We start from the raw sequence: 20,804 nt of genomic DNA, 5'->3' as shown, positions 1-20,804 counted from the left end.
TGATACAATGTATATTATTTCAGGGCCTCACTGATCCGTCGGAGTTTATAATAGCCAAATCGCTCCGGGCCACGACTTCTTTGGCAGAACTTGGGCTGCTGCAGAAACTGTCCCTGTGTGAACTGGTCTCCGAGACTGTCTGTTATCTGGCACATCCCAACTTATGGGTAAGATATCTACGGATAGGTTAAATACTTTGCGTATTGTTCTGGAAGATGGTTACTTCCACTTGGGACCGTGGCAAAGGACAATGATCCTGCCAACAAAACCTCTATTAACACTTTGAATGATGTAACTGCCCTCAATACAAGCGATCCAAATTCCATCAGTATTTAGAGATGGTCTTGGATGGTTGTGTCTCCCAGACGATCTGTCAAATTGGTTTACAATTTGTAATATTGTTGTAAAATGTTTCCGTCTTTACGCAATATTAATTAGTACATCGAAACCTATAGAATCGACTTGTTTTCTTTTCCGGAACCAACTGAGACAGACTCATAAAATTTTATATACCTTTCAGTCCTTAGTTTATTTATTTTCTATCGCATATCTTCATTTGCAATGTTAAAACCAAAAACAGTATTTCATTTTGGGAATTTATTTGAAATTGAATTTCAAGCGGAAATATGTCGCCCATTAATCATCCATTTAACAGGCCATTGATAACAGGATGACAAAATCTCATCGGTACAGTGAAACTCTCTTAAGAAGTTTTTCAAGACTGGAAATAAAAAAAAAAACTTCTTAAGCAGGAAACCTTTATATGTGGGATTAATTGGGCTATTTTTCAAATTCAGTCTTCAAGGGACCGAAATAACCAAACTTCTTAAGTGGGAACTTCTTAACCACTCGAGCGATTGGTGTCGTATACAGTAAAACTCGCTTAAGAAGTTCCCACTTAAGAAGTTTTCACGCTTAAGAAGTTTTGATTTTTGGTCCCTTGAAAATTCCATACAAAAAACACGATTTTTTCCCACATAAGAAGTTTTAGAGCTAAAACTGCTTCCCGCTTAAGAGGTTTTAGAAATCCGGCGGTAAAATCAACACAAACGAAATATTGTGTCGCAAAATATCTAAAATGAACCTTTTTCCAAGTCATAAATTGAAAGACGTTGACTGAAACCCATACCTAGTACCTGAGACCATAAAACCCTTTGTCGGCCGCCGGGCCGTAAGCCGTAACCTGCCGTAACCAATAAATAAACCAAATACCCCGTCTCCTAATCCCCTAACTAGGTAAAATAGCAATGGAACGAATAAACAATGCGGAATTATGTAACAAATATGCAAGCGTCTTTAAGGCCGAAATAACATGAAAGATTATATTAAACTCAACCTTAATGACAACGTGGGCTAGATCTACATTTGCATACATTTGACGCCTCCTTCAATAATCTTCCCTTTGATAATGAACATAGAGATGTTTCGTAATATTATTGTATAAAAATTTTATTCCATCGAATTTGTATAACACGAAAAACTTTTGATAATCTATCGGATCACGGTTAATACGGAATATTTCACCTTTAAATACATAACAACATGATTATATGGCGGGGGAGATGGTAAAATATGCATTATAATTACGTTTTTTTCATTCAAACATCAAAAATTGCCGTGCATCATGTTTCATCTGACATTTGTCGTAAATTAAGTTTGAAGGTTAGGAAATACATATGCATAAATTTAAAATTGAATCCCACTTAAGAAGTTTTCCCACTTAAGAAGTTTTTTTCCCCGGTCCCTTGGAAAACTTCTTAAGAGAGTTTATATATTTACCATATTATTTAATTAATGCCATTCCTCAAAATATCAATATGGAAATATGAAACAACTTACTGTCGTTTAAAGCCAATGAACCCACCTAGATTTCATCGTTTATCCCATATTTTCAGGTTCTATAAATTTGGCATATTATGGCAAGGGATCACTCAAAACTTTTTTGTAAACTGGGCATACATAGTATGTCAAAAATCGCTTGAGTGGCACAACGAGTTTCACTAGACAGTGAAACTCTCTTAACTTTTTCGCCGCTACGCGCATCAATTCATGCGAAAATAATTCGTGCCCCCCACGCTACGCGCATCATATCATGCGTTTCACTTTAGCGGCTTGATACTACGTAAATACGCGACGAATTTAGCAGATAACTGAACCAAAAAATAGTTCAATCCTTTTTCTTACTGACATCTGGCGTTTGCTGGTTAAAATATAATAAATTGTTTACATAAAACATTGTGAAAGCGATGATTCGTTAAATCTTCATTCAGTCATTTGAATGTCGCGCCGCTGAATCGTTGTGTTATCCATAGTATTTCTTAGGTGATCTAATCTGCTTTGATGGACTTAGGCGTCGATGTAAAATATTGACCGATTTCTATTTTGCGAATCTTTTTAAGTAATCTGTTTTTCTGTGATACATTAGTTTGTCTGTGAACTTAAGTGACGTGACGTGTTTTAAAAATAGTTATTTTACTCAAGACTTTTTGATTGACTTTCGTTTGTTTGTGAACTTGTGACGTGACGTGTTTTAAAAATAGTTATTTTACTCAAGACTTTTTGATTGACTTTATTTTGTGATTTTATTTCTAAATTTTGTGGACAACCTAAATAGTAATATATCTGTCTATATTTATAGGCTTATCGTTTATATATCAAAATTGAACTCCCTTAAAAATGGCAAACCCCAGTCTTACGGAAGACGAAATTTATGAAACATTTTTAGACATGGACTCTGATTTAGAAATAAGTGAAGATGATCAAGATATACCAATTACTGAAGAAGTTAGTGACAGTGAAATAAACGCCCCCGGGACAAGCCAAGATCATGACTCTCGTACACCTAACTTAGACTATACCGTAAATGCAGACTGCTTTTCTTCTTGGACTTCTGGTCCATTTATTCCAATAGTTCATGAATTTGATGATTTTGTGTCAGGTTTTGATCCATCCACTTTATTTTCTGGTAATTCATCGGAAATTGACTTTTTTGAATACTTCTTGAACAAAGAAATAGTGACAAAAATGGTGATCGAAACTAATCGATATTACATAGCCACCATATCAAAACAAGAACCTTCCCAAAAATCCAGACTTCGTAAATGGGTTGACACATCTGTCGAAGAAATGTACATTTTTTTTGCACTGTTAATGTTAATGACGAGAAACCGACATCTTACTATCGAAGAACACTGGTCCACTGACCCATTGCTCGCTAGTACAATTTTCGGAAAAACCATGTCTAGGGATCGTTACGAAATTATATTGCGAATATTACACATCTCAAACCCGGCACACAAATTCCTGGTGACCGACTTTACAAAATTAAAATCCTAACTGAACATACCCGAAAAATGTTTAAAAAAACTTTGATACCTTATGAAAATTTATGCATCGATGAGAGCATAATTGTTTTCAAAGGGCGTTTAATTTTCAAACAATATGTACCATCCAAACATCACCGGTTTGGAATTAAAATGTTTGTATTGTGTGACGTGAAGACGGTTTTTATATTAGACTTCATTATTTATTGTGGCGAAGGGATTGACATAACTGACTCTGAATGTCTCGGAGTTTCGGGGGCTGTAGTAACGACACTACTTCAAGATTATTTAAATAAAGGACATAATATTTTTATTGATAATTGGTACAGTAGCCCTCAACTATATGATTTTCTCCATACTAACAAAACCAATGCCTGTGGTACGGTGCGGAAGACACGAAAAGGCATGGCAAAATTTAATAAACTTAAAAAGGGTGAAATGAAAGCACAACATCGTGGACCTCTGTTGGCTTTAAAGTGGTGCGATAAAAGAGAAGTTCACATACTAACAACCTTACATGACGACTCCATGGACATGACCTGAAAAGTTGATTGGAAAACTCGTCAACCAATTATGAAACCCAAGTGCGTTCTAGACTATAATAAGTGTATGGGTTCTGTTGACAAAGTGGACTTGATGTTAAGTAGTATTAATTGCCTGCGAAAAACAATTAAGTGGTATAAAAAAGTGGCCTTCCATATTATTGATCTGTATTTATTGAACTCTCATATAGCTTTTAAATCAATTACAAATAAAAATGTTAGTTTAGCAGATTTCCAATTAGCCGTAATACGACAATTGTTGCAAAAATATCATGAAACTTCCCGATCTGAGCCTCATTCTCGCTCTTCACATGATTTACCTCTGAGACTAACTGCTAAGGCATTAGCAAAACATATGCCCCACACAATAAAGGGAAATAATTCTCAAAAACTTCACCGAGCCTGCCGAGTGTGCGCCATTTCTAAAAAAAGGAAAATGTCCCAGTATAAATGCCCAGAGTGCGATGTGACATTGTGTGTGTGGCCATGTTTTAGAAACTACCATGAAAAACAAAACTTATAAATATTTCTCCTCGCGTTAACTTTTTATTAAAACTTTATTTGTTAGTAGATATAATAATAAAAATAATTGTGTTTTGATGATATCGGCGCAGTGGTCCAAATCCCATCAGACCGGGTAAGTAAATACTATGAACAATATAGCAGTGTGCATGCGATGGCGACAGTTCTTGTTGATTTCTTGTGATGGGTCACTGTTTATAATATTATATCTGTATCTTGCGGTTTATTGTTTATTTATGTGTTTCAACAAACTTCAAGAGCATTAATAAAGCTTTTAAGATAAGCAAATCATAAATCTGTCTAGAAATAAGAGATTTATAGCTGTTTCAAGTGGTAGGTTTTGATTTTCAAAGTGAGTACCGCGTACGAGTGTAATTTTCGGTACATTTGATCGCGGTGAAAAGGTTAAGAAGTATTCCAAGGGACCGGAAAAACCTTATATGTATGTGGGGGTGACCGGATAACTAATCAAAATGACAACTCAACACACTTCAAAAAGTGATATAAAGTCATGAAAAGTGATGAAACAAAAATAGGTTAATTACGAAAAATTACCAAAAATAGGTTAAAATAGTTTCATTTTTAATGACTATATATCACTTTTTAAAGGTGTGGTGAATTGTCATTTTGTTATCATGGAACCGTATGTGCGATAAATTGGGCCATTTTTATGCCAAAAAATTTCTTAAGCATGAAACATCCTAAGAACTTCTTAAGCTAGTTTCAATGTAAGTGAAAATTGTGTCCCATTATTATAATATTTTTTTGTTGAATTTTTGGATATTTGTTGCATTTTATCTAAGTAAATATTGATCGATGTGAGTAAATTTTGTACTTACAACTACTTTTCCTTTGCCAAGATTTGTTTAGTTCTTTATTGTTTATTGTAGTATTTTAAGTAGGTACATAGTTATCTATGTCCTAATACAATCCTTATATACATATAATTATAGTTACACATTTAAAATGAATCAATCACATATTTTCGTAATTTAATTTTAAATGTTTTTATGTTTTCTTCTGATTTTATTTCTTCTGGTAGCCCTCCAAATATCTTCAACGCTCCGTACATCAATGACTTTTGACTCTGTGTTTTTTTCCTGAAGGGGAGTCTCAATTCATTTCTTTTCCTCGTCTCATGTGTTTGTTTGTTCTGTAGTTTATCAATTTTTCTTAGGAATTCACTAGACGTATGGCCATTGATTATCTTGTAGATTAAAAATATGGTATTAAAGTAAATAATTTGTTTAAATGACAAGATATTTAACTCCTTCAACATGTTCTTAATTTTTGTGTATCTATTTTTCTTCAATATGATTCTCATTGCTCTATTTTGTAGAATTGTCATTTGTTTCATTAAACCGTCGTTGGGTAAGAATAAAATGCTGCTACAGTAATTTATGTGTGGTACAAAAATACAATAGTTCTAAAATATTTCTTTACCTCAGTAGGAATTTAAAAATGTATTTATTCATTAGGAAAGGAGGCAAATGATGTTGTCGAAAAACAGACTATGAGTACTCTGAAGAGATATGTAATATGTTTTTTTTTTTACAGATTCTTCATGAAACTTGCGGCCTTATATCTTGTGTAGCATCCCTGCTAAATCCCATTGATGTTAATTGCAAAATACTTCCTCTCGTTTGGCCGCATCTGCATCATAAATTAACACAAGTAAGTTTTGTGTAAATATTATTTTCTCTTGATTATTTTGTAGAAGTTCCACAGTTATTTGTGACTTCACTACTTAATTCAAACCCTGATAATTCTCAAAAACGCGTTATTCGAAATTTTCCCCACAAAACTAACCCCAGAAATTTTTTTTCACACTAAATGGTTGTTTAATTAAAAATACCCTTATAAATCACCCTAATTAGTATTATTATTTTGGAAATTTGAATCTATTTGCATGAAATGTCGTATTTTTTCGATTTTATTTAGAATATCCGAGTTTGAGGGGCTGAGAAAATTAATTTTATGCCAAAATATGTCGTAATTTTTACGAATTTACATCAAATATCTGAATTTGAAGGGTCGACCGCGACGAAAATCGGCTGCGAAATTTCGAATGACACGTAAATGTATTGTATTTTTACGAATATTGTTGCGGCGTGAATGGACTGTAATTACGGTATTTTGTAAATTTGTTTGATTTGACTTACCAATATCTCCAAGCTGTCGGCACCTTTCCACTTTGCTCTGCGGTAATCACCGGTAGGGTAATTGTTAGTACTGGAAGAGAGTTCAGGAAAGGGAATAGTGATATTGGATTTGCGAAATGGTCAATGCGTTAAAGATTGCTATTTTTATGCACTTTTTCACGGCGTTCTTTGCGGTATAACATTTGCCGTTTACAGCGCGGCGCGGTGGTTTTAATAACTCAAGATAGGTTATGCGGAAAGCAGTTGTACTTGCGGCGCGGTTACTACAACTGACTTGATGTAGGTAAAACGTGCGGAACGCGGGCGGGAAAACAGCACCAAAAATTACATGCAACAATTATAACTGGCCCGAGCAAATATATTTCAAATATCTGAATTAAAAGGTCCGGCCGTGATGAAAATCGGCTGCGAAATATCGATTTACACATAATATATCGAATTATTACTAATTTATTTCAAATATCTAAATTTAAAGAGCCGGTCCATAATTTCAAATTACATGTAAAATTTACGGTATTTTTATTAAATTTACTTCGAATATCTGAGTTTAAAGAGCCGGTGCGAAGGAAATCGGCCACAAAATTTCCATTCTGGCAGAAATATAACGTATATTTACTAATTTACTTCAAATATTCACGACATTAATCTGCCGATAAATTTCGATTTACGCGGAAACATACCATATTTTTAAGAATTTACATCAAATATCTGAATTTAATGGGTCGTCACACACTAGCAGAATATCCGTTCACAGTCACAAGCTACAGCTTCAAGAGAATGGGCCGCTTCTTCGACTCGTTTTTGTGTACTACAGCTCGTACGTGGATCGAGCTACCTGCATCTGTTTATCCTTACTCATATAATACGGGCCTCTTCATGAACCGCATTAATAAATCCCTTCCTAACCGGGCGGCGACATGCCCTTACACTGTACAGACAGTGGTACTCTTGTAAAAAAAGGGTGATACTGAGTATTTACCACAATGCAGTCCATGAAGAGGTCTGGATTACATGAAGGAGGAAACACAGATTCCACTATTGGATGCTTTTAAATTTTTTCTAATTAAATTATTTAAATTTTTTCAGGTGGATAAGCCCGAACTGTTATTGGAAAGCCTATCCCCGCACATTCCCAGAACTATTTTCGATTCTGTCATACGATACAGGGATATCAATCAGCTCATACAAACACTGAGGGAAAGAAAAAATACAAGAATGAAAGTAAGCACCAAAACAAGCAAAAACAAAAATATAATTTTTATATAACACGGTCAAGAAAATGTAATGGTAATTCCTTAATTTTTTTTTAAAGTTATCCCACCCCAGTGCTTACGAGGGAATAATAGAGTAGGAATATTAAGGTAGTAATAAACAATAAAGAAAAGCAGTCCATTTAAAAAAGTGTCAATAAAACTTTCTAACTTAAATACATAACAATACATTTTTTAAATGTTGCAGTTAAAATAATTTTCAAAGTTTTAAATTTTCGTGTCTTTTAATTAATCTCTTCATTCCTTCCAGGTGAAACAGGGCACAATGCCTCAATACTGCGAGATGGGTCAGGTCCTCAAGAACCTATTCCGTCGTCTGGAATCAGACGGCCTCACCGACCATATTGAGTCGCAGATCCTAGCCATGAGCGCCCACCTCATCGAGATCCAGCGGGCCGGGACCCAGGGCAATGTGTACCAGGTGCCCAATGACGCCCCCGGAAAACTGTGCCTCTCCAGCAGTCAGTGCCCGGCCAAGTTGATCTCGCTGGATGCGGGGTTGTTGGACACTACGTCCGACACGCATCTTCAGTCTAAAAATTTGTATAATAGTAACAGTGTCATGAATTATAGGTTAGTCAATTAATTTATTATTATTATTATGGGAAACCATTATTTGTATTAATTGTAATACTATTGTTGGATTTGTGAAGCTGAAAATATTTGCCTCAGGATCATTGCTTTTCAAAAGAAGAAATTTACCTTTCGAATGTTAGTTAACTTGAAAAATTACAACATGAAAAGAATAGCCATTTAAAGAATATGTATATGAATGGGCCTCTAAAGTATGTCCATTGGACCTAGTTCAGTGAAACGCGTTGCCGGAGTAACATATCTTCACTAGATTAATTCATATAATTAATTAATTAATTAATTAATTAATTCATAAATAAGCATCTGTCAAATATTTAAACAAAACAAATACCTACACATTTCGAAAAAAGAATTATAAATTAATATAATTATTTTTTTCCCTTCTCTATCGTTTATCTGAAATGACTTATATGCTTATTATCAGTTCCAAGCTGAAAATTAAAAGTTCATTGAACTTAAATATTTTTTATTTGTGCTCAGTCGCGAAGCACGTCGAACACGTGCTCAACATTTGTACACTATTGACATTTGTTACATAAGAAAGGGTCACTTCTACTACTCGTTTTGTGTTCAATAGCCCGGTTTTGGAATTATGTGCCGGTCTCTGTATTTCCTCCTGCCTACTTCAAAAAGACCCTCCACACAGCATCCCAAAAATGACATAGGCCCCGAGGGATATTATTTCCCTCAGGGCCTCCTGTGGGGAGTTACTATTAAAAAATGTGGTCTTTTAACTTTTTTTTATTCCAGGAAAAATCACAAGACAAGTATAAGCAGTCAAGCACCAACAGAAATCCACAGCCACATGAACTCAGAATGGCAACACATGTTTGGTGACAACAGAAATGCGGCTGAGGCGCAATATTGTTCGTTGCTATCGAGAGGTATGTTGTTACAGTGTGTCAACAAAATCTATGAATTTAATAAAATGCAACTAAAAAAAAATACTATGGCAACACTGAGTAACACCGATTTTAGAAAAAATATAGAAGATTTATATTTGAGGTTATGTTTCCCTCCCAAATCTGACATTTTACAAGGAAAAATGGCTTGACTCAATTTTTATTACTGCTTTTATAAAAAGGAATAAATATGTAGTATTCTTCTTTGATGTGTACATTTCAAACACTAAAAAAAACATTTTTATGCAAACATTGCACCAAGTGTTAAAAAATAACACATTTGAATATTAAATTTCCTTAGAATCATTTCCTTTCAGGAATTACCACTAATTTCAGAACACGCTTTGATGTTGATGTGAAAAATATATATTTACTCAAACCTTCATGCTTAGTCCTTTTTTATCAATTTTCCTTTCAACTAGTTTTAACTATCCATTTATGTACATGACAGCAGCGCCCTTCATTTTTGTCTACTTTTTTTTACAAACTTTAAATATATTTTTGTTTAACCCATTGAGTTATATAAATAGAGAAGCAAGCTTCATTACGGCGCGTCAAAAAAAGCATGACCACTCTAAAACCGCGACGACGTAGCTTTGAAACCAATAAACATTTTAAAGTAAACATATATTTGTCTTACTTACACAAGTCACGAGTACAATGCTGCCGCTACGATTAGACAACGACAGAAACACAAACCTGCGCTGGCGCGTCAGTGTTGCCTACCATTTGAAATTTTACCCGACATAAGCAATAAAATAGAGTGTTTTTTTAACGTTAGTTTGTAATAAGATAAACTAATTAAAATTATTTTAATATGTGTTTTTTTTATTATATGACTAAAAGTAAGCATAATTAATTAAATAATAAAGACATTTTTTGTTCCAATATTTTGTATTATACCTAGCATACAATACTCAAACATCTCTTTTTGGTCTTAGCTTGTCTTGATCCCGGAAGTGTTTCGAACAAATGACTGTAGATTTAGTAGACAGCCAGTCTGTCTTTTTTCTAAGTAATCGAATAATTTCCACCCTTTTCTCACGGCGTGCTGGATCTTTAGGTACACTGAAAATTATTTATATAAAATACGTAAAAAAATATAATTACTGGATTATTCATTAATAAACTAAAATAAGATTAAAGAATTCTTTTGTACGAAGATTAAAATATAATTTAATATTATTTAAAAAATATTTAAAATCAGAGGTTACCTCCATAGTAACTTATTCCATAAATTATGTATTCTCCCATTAATGTGGGAAAACCAAAACGAATTTTTAGTGGCAACACTGAACCTATATTTATAGTATTCGATATTTTATTCCAATTTTAGCGTTTTTTAACTTAATGTGAATATGTAAACATTAAACTTACGAGTGGAAAGTAATTCCGCATGATTTATTATGTTTTTGTGACCTTGAATTGCATTCTTTAACGACGCATTTACCCATTTTGGAAATAGTTTTGACGGCGTGTCGCTCGGTTTAACTCGGTCGGCATCTCACTGAGCACTGAACTGGCGTTAGCGGCAAAGTTGGCTGTGGCCTTAATTGCAGTGGCAATGCTTTGACGCGGTAATTATCGATCTAGTGTATATACATCAATGGTTTAACCACAGAAAAATCAACTCAAAAACACAAGTTTTTTTTTTTAATATGTAAAACATTTATTTTAAATGTCTTTTAACCCTTCAGGCCTCTGGCATATTGACCGTTATATTTCTTGAAGATGCTGTCAGAGTCTGAGAATTTGTGTGTAATTTCCGATTCACAAAATAAAATTCAAATAAATGGGATATTTCGAAACTATCCGAAAAATAAAAATTGTTTTTGAAAGGTGATGAAATACGTTTTCAAATTTTAATAATAAAAATATACATATAATTTTGAAATAAAAGGTAATAATATCGAACCTTCCTACCCAGGAACTGGAGTCGACAAATCTACCAAACTCGCAAAATGCCGATGGGGTAGGATTGTTGTTTATTTCGTATTCACTTTGTAAATAATTAATTAAAAAATAAATTTTTTACAAATAATTTTAAATCTACTAAACTGAACTACACAAAAAACACTATCTTACTTATTTTAAAATTATTTGAAAAAAAAAAATTATACTCATCATATATGTTTATATTCAAATTCATATTTTACTTTGTTGTAATATTAATTTCTTATAATTAAATTATAATATGTAAATTAAATCCTCAGCACGGGAGATCCCAGTGAGGATATAATTATCTCTATATGTTACTAAGAAAAGAAGACAATAAATCATTATTATTATTATTAATGTCATCCAATTTCAGAGAAATGCGTGTATGTGTGCGTGTGCGTGTGTGTATGTGATTGCCACCAAGAGTTGATAGAATGCATTGTCATCAATAATGAGTCTATCCGCTGAGTTTCAGCTCGATCGGATATCTGTCAAACAGCAACATTTTTTTTTAATACATTTTTAAGTTCCCGTTAATGACAATGCTACATTTGAATTTTTGTGAAACAGCTGCTGGCCCCTACACTTTTCAACATGCGTACACGTTAACCTTTACATATTATCTTGCAAATTCTAGATGCTGGTAGTAATGAGTATGCCAACGCCAGCCCCTCGTCAGCTGCCTCCATCCACGCTTCTAGTCCTCCGAACCCCGGTGGGCTGGCTCATTCACCCTCTCAGCTGCAGAGCTACCCCAGGGCTTCTAGCCCCGCATCCGAGGATTCCAACGTCACCCATCTGTCGTCCCTCGTAGAGCAGAGCTTGCTGCAGGAAAGGAGCTATGTTCAATGTAAGAATGATTATTCTGAGTGTAGCTAAGTCCTATTTTAACTCGACCGTTTTGCATTTCGTCTGTCTATGAATTTGTTTGTACGTTCTGTTTCAAGATGGTGGCCATTATAATGGTTCAGTAAAGATTATTTTTTCAAATGTAAAATCGTCGTGTTTATTTGGACCCCTCTTGTTTGCATTTTTATATATTTATGGTACCTACCTACCTGCCTGTAGAAAGTTTGAAAAAAGAATCGCCATTATGTCATGTTTCTTTGGATAAATTATTTAATTTGAAATAAAAGAATATTACATAAAATATATATGGTTTATAATTAAGTGGGTAAGTATTTATGTACCTACTTACAAATCTTATGATTTCAGAGGAAATTTTGCTTATGATTTATTAAGAGAAAATTAGAAAACATACTTTAATGGACGCGAGGTCTGCTGTTCACAGAACTACAAGTTTATTTTCTCTTTATATCACACTAAACCGCCTACTCACGTATCCGACTTGCCCACCATTTTTTTGAAAATATGTGAAGGGGTCGAACAATGGGCTTGACTTAAGGAAAAAACAATCGGGCGACCGACGAAGTGGTGGCTTCAGTTAGAATGGATGAAAACGCTTGTCTATTGACACTATTAACCTGGTGCTGGCTGTTACAACACAATCTATCTCATCAAGCGGCACATTTTGACACAATTTTATGGATCACGCGTGTGCGGGGATAGCCGCCGCATCACATGCGTGTGACCAGATAACTCATCATAATGACAATTCAATGCAATTTATTTATTCTTATTAACCCCTCCGACTTTTCGCGAACTTGAAGCTAAGATGTCTTTACCGAAATGTCAATTTCACGAAAACGTTGTGTTATTACCGCCTCACAATCAAAGCTCTATAAATGAAACATTACTGAACGGAGCCGAATAGTAAAAACTGTTTTAGAAAGGTTACAAAATAGGCTTTCAAATTGTTGTATCATAAATAAATATTAACATTTGTAAATATTTAAATTTAGAATGGAAACATGAAAAAATTGTAAAAATGACTCACCTGTAATGTTTTATGTAAAAACGATACTAAAATCACGGATAATGTAAAAAAAAAACACTTATTTCATCGTATAAATGTACAATAAACAATTCTGTCACTTCACTTTTTGACCATTTCATACAAAATATATTTTTAAAAAAATAATTAAACTTGCGAGGCGGGTCGGCACGTCAAACGGCTTTCTTGGCGTCGTTTTACGATTTGGCGGGTAAAATTTGCTTCCACTGAGTAGGTCTTTTTACGGGTTTCTATGGATAACTTTGAATAGAGATGTGAAGCTTCATTCAATACGAATATTCTACTTTTTGTTTTAGGGATGTCACTAGAAGAATAACGGAGTTATGACGATTTTTGTGGAAACACACGCGTTGACGTGTAAACACGCTTATTGTACTTGACTGCTATCGTTATTTTATCGTGTATATCTGCTTACGTTGCTGACCGGTTAAGTTTAATTTGTAGAACTCCATTTTATTTTATTTATTTTATATATTCAATAATATTGTTATTGGGTTTATAAAAACAGTTTATTTTTAAACAAGTTCTGCTGTGTAATTATTATTACGCGTGACAGCTGTTTCGCCCTCTGAAGGCATTAACATTTTACTCAGAAATCAATTCAGAAATCAGTAATTGAAATTAAAATACCTATCTAGAAATAATATAAATGTATCGTCTGTAAGTGGGCTACCCACAGTTTGATAATGCCTTCAGAGGGCGAAACAGCTGTCACGCGTAATAATAATTACACAGCAGAACTTGTTTAAAAATAAACTGTTTTTATAAACCCAATAACAATATTATTGAATATATAAAAAAAAAAAAAAATTCAATGCTACTTTAAAGTGATATAAAGTCATGGAAAGTGATGAAATAAAAACTAGGTTAGATTAGGTTAGGTTTATAGGTTACTTTTTTTTCATCGCTTTTAATGTTATCACTTTTTAAAGGTGTGTTGAATTTTCATTTTGTTGAGTTATTATAAAACCACATATATGTGCCGTAGATCAAGTAAAATTACGTAGATTGGGGTTTTCAAACACCCATCACATTTGATGGATGTCAAATCTCAATGGCATCCATGATTGGGGTATGTTTTGACGCTAAAGGAAGTGGGGAAGGGAAGGAGATGTGGTAAATTAAGATCTGTTCACCAAAGCCATTTCAAGCAACGTGTTTCACCAGGGCGATACTGAAAGAGTATCTACCATTCGGGAACATGCTGCAAAATATAATGTGTAATCAAATCAAAAGTAATCAAATCTGAAAAACAATTTACATATTTGTCATGCCATGATTTGAACCCTCGACCTCTGAATCGAAGATCTTAACCGCTCGACCACAGAGGTAGTCAAAATGTAGCCCTCGATGTTACAATACGTCTATTATTATCTACAATAGTTTCTAGAAGTTTTATTTCTCTTTTATAGATAGCATGGCCCCTTGCAGATTAGAACTACGGGATCTATCAACGAGACAGCAAACGAAATATGTAAAAGCCTTAAGGTAAGTGTATTTAGTGTCTTTGCCTTTTGTAAAATGTCAAGGTTTTACTGTGATATATCACATAATTTAATTTTTTTAAATTAAATGGCAAATGACAAAATTATCCCTGACGATTTAAAAACTTTTTTCAGATCCCGTGAGGGGGCAGTGGAGAATTTCGGAACTAATCTCCCCCCAACTAATTGGAAGCCTGGAACAACTCTGATGGCCCAGTTGCATGAGCATAGGTAAAATTTTACTTTCATGCAAACTTAGGAATCAATTTATCTTTGGAATGCAGAATTCCCGCATTACAAGACATAAAGAATCAATTAATCTTTGGAATGCCGGATTCCCGCACTCCAAGATATGAAGAATCAATTAACCTTTGGAATGTCGTACTCTCTTATTTCCGAGACATAAAGAATCAATTAATCTTTGGAATGCCGGATTCCCGCACTCCAAGATATGAAGAATCAATTAACCTTTGGAATGTCATACTCTCTTATTTCCGAGACATAAAGAATCAATTAATCTTTGGAATGCCGGATTCCCGCACTCCAAGATATGAAGAATCAATTAACCTTTGGAATGTCGTACTCTCTTATTTCCGAGACATAAAGAATCAATTAGATATGAAGAATCAATTAACCTTTGGAATGTCGTACTCTCTTATTTCCGAGACATAAAGAATCAATTAATCTTTGGAATGCCGGATTCCCGCACTCCAAGATATGAAGAATCAATTAACCTTTGGAATGTCATACTCTCTTATTTCCGAGACATAAAGAATCAATTAATCTTTGGAATGCCGGATTCCCGCACTCCAAGATATGAAGAATCAATTAACCTTTGGAATGTCGTACTCTCTTATTTCCGAGACATAAAGAATCAATTAATCTTTGGAATGCCGGATTCCCGCACTCCAAGATATGAAGAATCAATTAACCTTTGGAATGTCGTACTCTCTTATTTCCGAGACATAAAGAATCAATTAATCTTTGGAATGCCGGATTCCCGCACTCCAAGATATGAAGAATCAATTAACCTTTGGAATGTCGTACTCTCTTATTTCCGAGACATAAAGAATCAATTAATCTTTGGAATGCCGGATTCCCGCACTCCAAGATATGAAGAATCAATTAACCTTTGGAATGTCGTACTCTCTTATTTCCGAGACATAAAGAATCAATTAGATATGAAGAATCAATTAACCTTTGGAATGTCGTACTCTCTTATTTCCGAGACATAAAGAATCAATTAATCTTTGGAATGCCGGATTCCCGCACTCCAAGATATGAAGAATCAATTAACCTTTGGAATGTCATACTCTCTTATTTCCGAGACATAAAGAATCAATTAATCTTTGGAATGCCGGATTCCCGCACTCCAAGATATGAAGAATCAATTAACCTTTGGAATGTCGTACTCTCTTATTTCCGAGACATAAAGAATCAATTAATCTTTGGAATGCCGGATTCCCGCACTCCAAGATATGAAGAATCAATTAACCTTTGGAATGTCGTACTCTCTTATTTCCGAGACATAAAGAATCAATTAATCTTTGGAATGCCGGATTCCCGCACTCCAAGATATGAAGAATCAATTAACCTTTGGAATGTCGTACTCTCTTATTTCCGAGACATAAAGAATCAATTAATCTTTGGAATGCCGGATTCCCGCACTCCAAGATATGAAGAATCAATTAACCTTTGGAATGTCGTACTCTCTTATTTCCGAGACATAAAGAATCAATTAATCTTTGGAATGCCGGATTCCCGCACTCCAAGATATGAAGAATCAATTAACCTTTGGAATGTCGTACTCTCTTATTTCCGAGACATAAAGAATCAATTAATCTTTGGAATTCCGGATTCCCGCACTCCAAGATATGAAGAATCAATTAACCTTTGGAATGTCGTACTCTCTTATTTCCGAGACATAAAGAATCAATTAATCTTTGGAATGCCGGATTCCCACACTCCGAGATATGAAGATCCAATTAACCTTTGGAAAGCCAGATTCCAGTGAGCTAAAACTTCCGTTGTTCACGCGGTGCGCTTGTTGACCGTAAGTTTGTAACAGCTTGCTGCTGTTGTATCTTTGAAAACAGGATTATTTTGTAGACAAGCGATTGTGGTTCGTTTGAGTATACTACAGCTTAATATACAACCTATGAAAAGATATTACTGGATGCTGTTCCCATATGGCAACTTCGGCACACAATGGGTACAAATTTCTCGTACCCGATAGGCATCTCTGGTACATTAGAAATTAAGTCAGTAGTTTTGAGCCTTAATCGTAAGTCACTAGTTATTATGAATACTAGCCGTAAGCCAGCTCTATTTATAATTCAATAAAAAAATTTGTACAGTGCCCTTGACGTGATTTTTCACAAAAACGGTGTCAAATAAATTGGCTAAATATTATTATTATTATTAATATATAGACACCACTCCAGCCGACTTTCTTATCAGTATTGCCCACTGGACTATTTCTCAAATTCTAAATCAATTATTATAGTGTAGGGTTTTCAAGGGTACCTTTTTTCTATATTTCCAGAGCATCGGTAAATAAACTGGTGAACTTATCTTCTGGCCCATCCGCAAAAGGTCTGTTCGGTTCTTGCTCCAACGATGGAACCGTCAGACTGTGGGAGGTTGGCAAAATGGAAGGAGTCAGCATTGTCAACAAGTAAGATGTTGTATTGTTTTATAAATCGAATACAATTTACATTATTATGTTATTAATATTATTGAATGAGAAGGCAGCATTCTGCTGATGCGCTCATATCTGATTTCACAATAAGTTAATCCTTTCTTCTCTTCAAATAAGAATCCAATAGAGCTTTAAATTGGTTTATATTAGTAGAATCAATGACTTGTTTTTAGCATCCGAAATCTGCCACAACTGATCTGAGTTCTCCACACAAGCGAGTGTCATGACTGAAGCAGCCTTTCGCCTACAGTCCAAAAGGACATAAGCTAAAATCTGTTGACTTTATGTATTCATATCAATTCAAAATTGACCTAAGTTTGTCTTTTTCCTTCCTATCCAGATCCAAGTCGATGTATAATCGTGGGGCGGGCCCTGTCATTGGTTTGGCTCCTTGTGAAAATAACCAATCTTTTGCAGCAGCTACGCAGGATGGATCTGTATTTGTTCTAAGGTAATGTAAAATAGTTTATTTTTTTACTCAAAATTACATGTTATGTTCTTCAATGTCAAAAGGCTATGTGATACTTCCTAACCTTTGGAATGCCAGATACTCTAGATCTACAACTTCCGTTGTGTGCCATGCATAAAAGACGTACTGCTTACTGACTGTAAATGATCTTATCAGATAAATTGTGTACGTATTTATTAAAATTGTAAGCTTAATAAAAGTAAGTGGTTTCCCAAAATAACTACTTACTAAAAATGGTAAATAAAGAAATATGTATTTTTGCTCTTTTTACTGTACTTTCACATGGTTGAATAAATGTTTTGCCATATAAAAATAAAATCGTATGAGGTTTTCCTGTAAATACAGTAACATAACTTAAAAATATTTATTAGTAATTTTAAATATTAATTTCCTCACTTGTGCTGAACTTCAAGCAATGCAAAACTTCTTTTCTGATTGGTTATTTTGTCGACAAGCGATCATGGTTCATTTGAATCAGTTACAAACAGGTTTTGAAGTATAAAAACTGCTGAATGCTATTGTTTTGGCATTTTCAAAGGGTACAAATTTTGCATACCCGGCAGGCCATCTTTGGCGCATCCTAGGTTAAGTTTTCTGTTAAATAAAACTTGCACCAAACAGATATTGCCTGCTCATGTAATATCATCAGTTCATTGTTCCCTTTCAGACTAGACTCAGGTTCCTCGCGCATGGTGCTGTCCCAGTGTCGTCAGTTGGACCCTGCGGAAGACGGAGGTGTCATCGACGTGTCATGCAACAGCCAGTGCACCGGTGGTGATAATGTCGTCATATATGCAACACTATATGGCGGTATATTCGGGTGGGATTTGCGGGCGCCTGGTGAGTTCACTTCTGCTAAATATTTATGGTAATGATGTTGTTATTAACATGTTTAAATATTATATAGAATGAGATCCTGATTTGATCAAATTCTGCTTCTGTGGCCTACCATAGACCATTAATCTGACCTATGCTTCTGTCACATACCTAATCCATTAAGTTTCAGTAAAATAGATTGTCAAAACTTGCCGCTTGATTTGAGAGATTGCATTGAAACAGCCAGATTTGTAAAGTTTAATAATGGTCATAAACAAAACACGGATTCTACTGTATGTTTTTCCCATATCTTAATGTATGGATTGTATACATGATGTGATAGCTGTGTTTGTTCTATCTGTATTTCAATGAAAGGTGGTCCAAAGAACTAGCATTGTTGATCCTTTCAACACTTACGCTCAGCTGGGAGACACACCAAACTCGACTAAACATTCATACTCAGTTGACAATACATTTGAGCAAAATATGAGGAAGGGTCACTTCTACAACTCAGATTTACCGGCCTCTGTGTATCCTCCCTCTTACAATAAGTCACTTCAAGACCCAGGTTCATTCTTTCCTTTCCTCAAAAAGTCCTTCGACCCCAAAGTTATCAATGACAGAAGCCTCCTGTATAAATTACATATTCATTTGAGAAATGAGCAACGTTTTTATGGTTTTCAGGAAATGCTTGGAAACTACAGGGTGACCTGAAACAAGGTGTCTACACCTGCATGTACGTCAGCAACACAGGGTGGCTCACTGTGGGCACTTCCAGTGGACGCATCAGGGTCTGGGACCTCAGGTTCAGTCTTCCAATCACGACATTAGTTCATCCTAGAGGTATGTTATAAATATTCTCTATTCCATCATTTTATATCCGATTTCCTTGTGAAACCGACAATACGGTGTCTCAGAGTTAATGAATAATGTACATTAAATTTTTGTAGGATAGCAAATCCTAACCATTTTTTATTTGGGTACTGGGTTTGGATTTGGCAGTTTATTTTCATAAATTATATTCTTATACAGGATGTTAAGGGGCGCACTTGACTCAATTTAAACAGTGATTCCTGACATTAATTGGAGTAAAAAATGTTTAAATGTGGTCTTCGGATATATTTACACTTATTTATTTTTTTATTATTTTTTATTTCTTTCACATGTCGTCACTGGTCACTAAGCCGAGTGACCGCCAAACCCCTCACCCCAGCCCTAATTATGCAATATATACCGTTTATTTATGTTTTTAGTTTGTCACCGGAGGTCAAAATTTTATTTAAATTTTTACTTCAAATAATATCAGGAATCACTGGTTAAAGTAAGTCAAGAACGTCCCTTAACATCTTGTTGGCCAGCGTGTCCTTAAAAAATCATTCCTCTGAATATAACTGGCTTCTCTGAGGAAACTACTTATGGTAGATTATATACTTTTGTTTGTAAATATACTAGCTGCTCCCCGCCACGCTTCGCTGTGCCTAAATCTGTCTGTGCAGAGAGAGAACAATAGCGCATATTGCCTTTACATCCAACAGATGGCGCTGATAGTATAGGTATATAAAAATACACGCGTATTCGAATGCAACATTGTTGTGGAGTTTTAAGATTTTTAACAAAAAAACATTAAAATTTTTATTTATATAGATAGATGAACACATTATCTAGTAAGACAGTACAATTAACAAAAAAATAATTGTTAAAAAAAAAAAGTAAGTTATTACAAAAATAGAATCAGCTGAAACCAAAGATATTAGAAGAATGAGATATGCTATGTTGGCCGCCGGACCGTAGCCGGAGTTCTACCTAATTAGGGTACTTTGAACGGTATCGGGACGTGTACGCACAGAAATCTGTTCTATGTATTAGTGCGGATACCTTAGCGATGCCTTAGCGTAAGCGAAGGTGTGCAGTAGTATTGGTGAACAAAACCGGCGACACTCGGCAAAACAATTCCACTCAGTACGAACTGCGCATAGCACATCTCGTTCTTCTAATATCTTTGGCTGAAACACAATGAAAATTTTGCCAAGTTAGCACCCTGTTTGTATTACAAAAATGCTTAATATTGTGCTAAGGTTACTGTACATTACTATATTACTGCCATTATTGATTTTCTTTTGTGCCATCTTTTATTCATTAATTTCATTCATTTAACATATATATCC

At 34.6% G+C, this 20,804-nt stretch overlaps 1 protein-coding gene across 1 annotated transcript in view; it reads left to right on the top strand.

The window, feature by feature from the left end:
• Vps15 (vacuolar protein sorting 15) overlaps positions 1-20,804 on the top strand; it is a 46,194-nt gene that overhangs the window by 14,615 nt on the left and 10,775 nt on the right. Inside the window, exons 11-22 of the mRNA XM_089646596.1 lie at positions 24-167; positions 5,945-6,061; positions 7,636-7,770; positions 8,071-8,393; positions 9,165-9,298; positions 11,892-12,104; positions 14,582-14,657; positions 14,789-14,884; positions 17,199-17,330; positions 17,695-17,805; positions 18,491-18,663; positions 19,324-19,482. Of these exons, the coding sequence (XP_089502722.1) occupies positions 24-167; positions 5,945-6,061; positions 7,636-7,770; positions 8,071-8,393; positions 9,165-9,298; positions 11,892-12,104; positions 14,582-14,657; positions 14,789-14,884; positions 17,199-17,330; positions 17,695-17,805; positions 18,491-18,663; positions 19,324-19,482 (1,813 nt within the window). The remainder of the gene's footprint in view (positions 1-23; positions 168-5,944; positions 6,062-7,635; positions 7,771-8,070; positions 8,394-9,164; positions 9,299-11,891; positions 12,105-14,581; positions 14,658-14,788; positions 14,885-17,198; positions 17,331-17,694; positions 17,806-18,490; positions 18,664-19,323; positions 19,483-20,804) is intronic.

The sequence above is a fragment of the Hesperophylax consimilis genome, chromosome 24 (genome assembly GCF_061612785.1).
Source record: "Hesperophylax consimilis isolate HC1 chromosome 24, BYU_Hcon_1.0, whole genome shotgun sequence".
In the NCBI taxonomy this organism is placed as follows: domain Eukaryota; kingdom Metazoa; phylum Arthropoda; class Insecta; order Trichoptera; family Limnephilidae; genus Hesperophylax; species Hesperophylax consimilis.
The sequence above is the reverse complement of the archived record's forward strand: the minus strand, read 5'-3'. Positions and strand labels throughout refer to the sequence as shown.